This window comes from Penaeus chinensis, chromosome 32, assembly GCF_019202785.1.
Source record: "Penaeus chinensis breed Huanghai No. 1 chromosome 32, ASM1920278v2, whole genome shotgun sequence".
Classification (NCBI taxonomy): Eukaryota; Metazoa; Arthropoda; class Malacostraca; order Decapoda; family Penaeidae; genus Penaeus; species Penaeus chinensis.
In genome coordinates, this window is record NC_061850.1 from 10,737,461 (window position 1) to 10,744,862 (window position 7,402).

The 7,402-nt window shown below is 37.0% G+C and overlaps 1 protein-coding gene across 1 annotated transcript in view; it reads right to left on the reverse strand.

Moving 5' to 3' along the window:
* Window positions 1-7,181, reverse strand: part of LOC125042425 (N6-adenosine-methyltransferase catalytic subunit-like) — a 15,491-nt gene extending 8,310 nt beyond the window's left edge. The window contains exons 1-6 of the mRNA XM_047638057.1: window positions 6,834-7,181; window positions 3,981-4,170; window positions 3,169-3,299; window positions 2,441-2,568; window positions 1,948-2,074; window positions 144-321 (exon numbers count right to left, since the gene is read on the reverse strand). Of these exons, the coding sequence (XP_047494013.1) occupies window positions 144-321; window positions 1,948-2,074; window positions 2,441-2,568; window positions 3,169-3,299; window positions 3,981-4,170; window positions 6,834-7,062 (983 nt within the window). The 5' untranslated portion in view covers window positions 7,063-7,181. The remainder of the gene's footprint in view (window positions 1-143; window positions 322-1,947; window positions 2,075-2,440; window positions 2,569-3,168; window positions 3,300-3,980; window positions 4,171-6,833) is intronic.
* Between the last annotated feature and the right edge of the window lie 221 nt (window positions 7,182-7,402).

Here is a 7,402-nt window from a genome sequence, read left to right on the forward strand (position 1 = left end):
GGACAAGGTGACAGAATAAGAGAAAGAAAGAGAGAGAATGAGTAATGAAAGAATAAGAGAAAGCAAGAGAAGGAAGAGGAGAGTGAATGAGAAAAGCATTTCCATTGACTCTTTTAAACACTCCAGTTCGAACTAGAGCTCACCTGCACGTGTCCATGTGGAAGCAAGTGTTCAGGAAGGAGCAATCTCCCAGAGACTCATCTGTGTGTTTCTGGATGATCTTGCGGAAGTGAAGGCGTCCACACTGCGGCCCTCCCTTCTTTGTCGCTCTCTCACACTCTTCCTTGGTGCCATGTGGACAGAATTCCTGGACCTTGGCACCTGCGAAGGCAAAGCTGGCTTCAGTTTCCATCTAAGCTCAGTTTTATGTACAGTTCATGTTTGCAATTTACTTTAGTTCTCCTACATATCATTTCTTAAGAATTATATAGCTGAAATCTTATAATAGTAATACTTCCTTTTACAGCTGACGTACATCATTCTACTTTTTTTTAGTAGCTACATGATTATAACAGGTTAGCTACCAGCAAAAGAGAATGATGTTCCCCTTAATTTCAGTATACTAAGTTAATCACTGTCTAGCTTTCAAACCGAACAGCTGAAATTCATGCCAAATTCCTTAAATACTAGTTAATCTAAAAGCAATTATATAGAGATAATCAATAAACTCTAATGTGATTTACTATTTTCTAACATTACAATCTTAAGCCATTAATAAATACTCCTAGCTTTCCTTCAGAATAAAACGATAGCTAATAAAATAAAATTCTAACCATAAAACACATAAAAAGGAAGTGCATATCTCCTGTTTCTTTCTTTTCCTTTTTTTCCCAGACCCAACCATATACACATTTTATGTCTTGTAAGTACATCAGTCCTCTCTCTGAGAAATCTGGTAATCTGACTCAAATAATACATTGAGGAGAAGTATGGTTCACACAATCATTCTTTGCTGACTTCCAGTACTGTAAAGTTCTGAAGATCTAAATACAAGAAAGTCCTGACTGGCACCATCTGAACTAATGAAAACCTTTCTCCATTGAACTCCTATCAATACATACCAATGATCATTCACAGTTAAATAACATATACTAAATCAATAAAGCAATATCCATCTAAAAACAACAAACTTACCAATTTAACCCAATGGCAATGTGAGTTTACTTTATTCATTGTTTTTACACATAGATGGCTACACTTGTACACTTGAGCCAATTACAAGTACTGCCTATCTCACCCGTTTACCCTTTTCTTTGATTTACAAAAATATTTTTTGTTGTCTTATTTTGCTACTACTAATGTTTATAACATTATAGTAATTATAATATCTATAATAAATATAACACTATCGATATTCACAGAATTAATAAAAAATACGTTTTTCCTGCCAATTCAAGGAAAGGTGAAATAAGGTAAGGTCACAAGGTCTACTAAATGACTCCATTATGGTTAACCCATTCGCAATGGGCATGTCACGTATCCGTGCCATGCCCACTGTGAGTTTACTTGTTTAATTGTTTTTACACATAGATGGCTACACTTGTACTAAATCACCAATGAGCTAATTACGAGTACTGCCTGTCTCGCCCGTTTACCCTTTTACATTATCTTATTTTGCTATTACTATTGTTTATAACATTATAATAATTATGTTTATAATAAAAATAACACCATCGATATTCTTAGCACTAGTAAAAAAATTAATTTTCCCGCCAAATCAAGGAAAGGTGAAATCAGGTAAGGCAGAGCCAGCTATGTGTAGAGACATTTCACAAAAAATATAAAAAATGAGCACAGCATTTCCCCCATTTTTTGTTCATTTTCCCCTTAGCGAATGGGTTAAGCACTGGCAGAGCCATCTATGTGCAGAGACCTTTCACAAAAAAAAATGTAAATGAGCACAGCATTTTCTCCAGCAGCATGTGGTTGAAAAGACAGTTATCTCACCTCCCTGAGACCTGAATCTTTGCGCCAAGCTCTGCTCTTTCGCAGTAGGTTTGCTGAGTAATTCCATGATCTCTTCTCCCACTTTCTTTGTTTCCCGTTCTCTTATACTCTGCGCTGACAACAAACTCTGTGAAAGAAGTACATAAATTAAAGTTAACAGTAAAGATTACTGAAATTTCTTATTAAAAAATAATTATATGCATATGCTATCCACCATTAAAAAGCATTCCTTAGTATTTCTTTTCTTGAAAAGATTAAAGCAGATATACCACTGGAGACCCTGGCTGAATAACAGTTCAGTAAGTAATCTTATCATCATTACATTTGATTCTCTGATGTACTTAGATTTTTTGCATGGAACCGATTTTGCTTTACTGCAGGTTTACTTGACCATGTGTCTTTTCACTGGTATAGCCTATCTACCCTACAGTGCCATAAGCAGCCAGGCTCGTAGCAAAATCTGCACATGACTTTCCACCACTCATTTACATACCATAACATCATCTTCTCTCCTTTCTTTTCTCTTCTCTTTGTCCACTTTTGTCTCCTTCTCTTCACGAAGAATCTTTGCAGGAGGCTCTGAGATTGTATCGTCAGATTTCTCTGGAGAATGGTTTTCATCTGCATTGCACATGTAGTAGAAGCAAAAATTGATCAACAAAATAAGAAATATAGATAAAAGCAATTAAGGAACATTTAAATTTTTCACTTAGAACATAGGAAATACATTCCTGCATTTTGCTGACTGAACTTTCCTACAATAGGATGCTTTAGAAATTATGCATAATTTTACCATATAAGCCTACTGATTCAGGAGGGCATGTAAGTACATCTCCAGTCCACTGTAATTTTAATTTACTGATTTTATTTACACACAGATGGTTCCACATGTTCTTAATCACCATGAATGAATTACTAACTTTATCTGACCACACCTGATTGTATTTTTTTTCATATTACAATTAGCATTGCAAATAACATGTACAATAATCCTAATGTCAACAACAATAATAATAGTAATGATAGTACTAGTAATCTATAAAAAGTAAAAAAAAAAATTCAAGGAATGCAATAATCAGGTGAAGTCAAGTAGACCTACTTACTGCCTCCTTGCCTCCTTGGTAACAGTGCATGTCCCAAGTGCCAACTGGTTAAAACAGGGCTGAATTTAAATATGGAATCCATCCCTTATCCATCCTCTTGCAATATCAAATCACAAACCTTCAACAGCAACGGCAGTGGGCTGAACTTTCTTCTCTCGGTGTTCTGCATCCAAAACAGCTGTTACTTTGCTGTGCTCAACAGCTACTACTGTCAACGAAGTCCTCCCTTCACTGGTACCCTGAGTAATGCTGGAATGATGTAAGAGTATTGAACATCTTCCATTAAGAATAAGGAGAGACCTCAAAAGAAATTCTCAAAAACAAATATTGACTGCCATCACTGTTAATGGTGTCACCATTATTGGCGTTAATATCATGAGCACCATTAATGATTAATAACACAATAGACTTTCTCTTATATCCTCTCACATATGCATTTAATCATCTAACTATAAAAGAAATGCAATTAGAGTACAACCAAGCAATCAATATCAATATTGCAATTGTGAAAACAACACACAGCCACTACTAAGTACCCATTACTTACCAATCAGACGGTCCACTGATAACCATAAACATTTATGTCTGTCACATTACAAAAGATTAAACATCTTCAGTTTAGGCCACAGTTATGGGCTAACAGTAGGTGTGTGACTTAATCTTTTCATTTTCATTTTGCATTTTTTTCAGTGTTTATTTCAAAAGGTGTGAAACAATCAGAAACTTGACACACTGATACACACACACCTATAACATTTGACTATAAATAAAATCAACACCCAAGCACTAAATTAACTATTTGTCAAAAAAATTTAACTAGTCTTATTGACAACCTTAAATATTTAAAAACTCTGATGTTTACAAATCTAAAATCAAAACTAACACAACCAACATTAAACTCAATAATATCACTTCAACATTACACTTTACCTAATTAGTTCTTTATATGCAAACTTCTCCAACAAGTTATTAATTGCTTTCGAAGGCAGTGTTCTTCTTAGTTTAGCTGAGAGTGTTTCTGACAACTGTATCGACTGAACTGGTGGTAAGGCCTCATTCAGACACTCTAACAAGGCACATTCGAGACTAGAGTCATCTTGGCTACTGCTTGTGGTTGGCACTGAAATTAAAGAAAGATGTATCCATTACACTCACATTAAACAGAGATAATAATACAATAATCCCCACAATCATTACACAATACATCCTTACATATACCCAATCTAACCACCTCGCTGGGGGTCCAACTCCAGGATTCCCAGGAGAGCAACCCCTCCAAAGATGAGTGATACAGTTTTGCTGCAGCAAAGAGACACTGAAACCTTTTTTTTAGTATAAATTACAAAATAATTTCTTTACTTCTACATAGAATTTGTTCTCTAAAACCAACATACCATTGTACAGATACACCAAAATTTTATTTGATTCCATTCATTTTATGAATTGTTTGCTATCTAATTCCTTGTCATCTAATATATACCTGATGGATTTGGATATAACACTATGATTCATACTAATGTCTATTTCTTCTGCAAAGCTTTTATGCACCTAACACTAAGTTGTTGGGTACAAAAACTCTAATGATACAGGTACATAACTGTAGAGAAGAATTTACACTAGCATCAGAATCACAAGTAGCTGCTTCAACTACAGTGTTTTTCCTCAAGATTACAAGCATGTATGCAATATGTAATACACGTGTTTCCACTGGTCCAGTGCATCTCCAGTAGGTGATGTCTCTTTTTAAAGTGAGAGAGTTCTCTGTCTTTCATGCCCTCCAAGATTATGATTACAATATTACCATATCCTCATTTCACTATATTCCCTGCCAGGGGCTCAGCTCCTTTTCAAATGCTCCCTAGCCATATCCATACAAAATGAGCCCAAAACTAGGAAACAGCATGAGAGTTTCAGCTGAAGCCAGGGTGGTGGGAATGACTCACAAAGCTCTTGAAGGGTGATTAGAATCATTTGGCATTTGAAAGGGTTTTTTGCATTATTTCCATTAATAAACAAGAGTGGAACGTACTATCCGTGAGCTATGACTGGAAGAGCACCAACTCCTGGAAGGATACAATTTCCATGCTCAGAATAATATTCCTGGCTGCAGTGACTGGAAGTGCTGGTTGTATAACAGAAAACTGAATATTACAACAATTTTTTTTTTTAATGAAACAAATTACAAAATATTACTTATTCTTCTTATAATTGCACTGAGTTAACGACACAGTGCGAGTGACTGACAGACAGACAGACAGAGATATGATATGGAGTCTGTACATGAAAAACAGTCTATTACCATCTGGTTAAATCAAACAAAATGATAAATATAGACATTGGAGTAATTCTTTACAGCCCAGATCCACTTGCCAAAGTTCCCAACTCCACGTCACAAAATTTATTCAATAATCTAAGTTGCTGTGACAGGGGATGCCTCCAGTCACTGCCTGAGGGGAGGGTTGATGAGGGGCTCTGCTCCTAAACACCCCCCAGGAAACACTGTCTTCATCTTGGTATGCAAGGCAAGATAAAACTGAAACATGGGAGCACTGCAGATTATTTTTGTACCAACAACTGCAACTCTTAGTTTTATACCAGAATATCATCTTCAATCTGCCCTTGCTTAGTATGTCCATAATGTAAAAATTAACTGACATTCGAAAATGGCAAAAAAAGCTTTAAAAATTCATACTCAAAAAGTGAAAATATCATTGCAAAGGGGAGGCACAGTCTTGTCACAGCACATGAATGTTCGTGTGCGCCTGGCCTATAAGCCGTGCACCTGTCAGAGTGGCCACTCAAGTAATCCTAATACCCGTATATAACTTTTCCAATGTTTATACCATAGTGCACAAATGCCATGGGGGGACCATGGAGTCTATGGTCAAAACTTATTGTATAAAATCAAGGAAGATCCAGGAGGGAGAGTTCCCAAGCTAAGAGGATTGGTGGGGCTTATGGTGGTGTGTATTCCAATAGATTCTACTGAAGGAGGAGATGGGCAACCATAGACTTTTCCTAAAGTTGCCACTTCAGCCTATAGATTTTCAATGCATTATTGGTAGGCATGTCTGTGGAGTTTCAATTGACCATTTTCTAGCATTTTTGTGGAGTATTACATATTTTAGTTGGACATTTACTCTATTTCACCTGTTTTACTATACAAATTCCCTATTATACTTCATGCCCTCCCCTAAAAGCAGGACTATCATATCAAGACTGTTGGCTGAATTTAATATTACACCAATCCAATCTGCTGTACATCTACAGTAAACTTAACAAAATAGGCAGATTGGTCTTAGAAAGAATTGCTCAGCTCCTTTAAGTAATGGTATTTGTTACCGAGAGTGACACACCCTCCAGAGACGAAGTCCCAAATCCAGGATAACATGTGAACCCAAATCAAAACCTAACCTTTCCTACCTCCTATTTACTCCCTACACAGGAAGGCAAGCCCCCTGTATGCCCCTTTATTAACACTTTGTGCGAACTTACAGAAAATACGCCATAAAGAACTGTGGCTGTGTGAGGGTGTTGTGGGTCTCTGAGCGGTGACACACACAGGGTATTTTCGTCATTTCCCGTTAAAGATCAATTCGCTGCAGATATAGCAGTGTCCACTTCCCTCTATCTCCACGCGTCGCTACTGGTAACATTAACCAAAATAATATAACAACGAATCCTGAGAAATTGTTCATACATAATTTTGGTGGAACACACAAGCTAATAAGCCTCGACCCGCATGCCATTCAAACAAGAAAAAAGATAGGAATTGCAACCCACCAACGCCGACGGGAATGGGAATCTTGCCCGCCTCAATATCCGAGGAAGAAGTCGTAGCTGAAGAAGAGGTTGCAATATTGCAGAGTTGCAGTGAGGTTGCATTGCCGCCGCCTCCTCCAGCGTAGTTCAGGATCGTCTCTCGCTCTGCTTTTCGCCTCTTGAACTTCTCCCTGAATCTCTCCCTCTTGCTCTTCACTAGCTGGATATTCGCCCAGGTCTCGTCGCCCATCCTGAGGAAGGGAGGTCTTCTACTTTTTCTGGAGAGAGTTTATTAAAGTTTGGAAAAGATGCTTCGAACGTCAAGATCCACTCTCGTGTTTACACCAGGGAGGTCGACGCCGATGACTCTCGTTCGCGAAGAAGCGCTTCTTATCGTATGACTTTAGTGCCCTTATTTAGGTATACGTAAGTTTGCTATTCTAATCATTACTGTTTTTAGATTAAATGTGGCTCAAAAAATATATTACAATAACTAATTTGTATGAAGTTATGAATACAAGAGATGATTAAATATTTTACTTATCGTACAGATGGCAGGTATTAACAACAACATACTTTGGACCAATAGC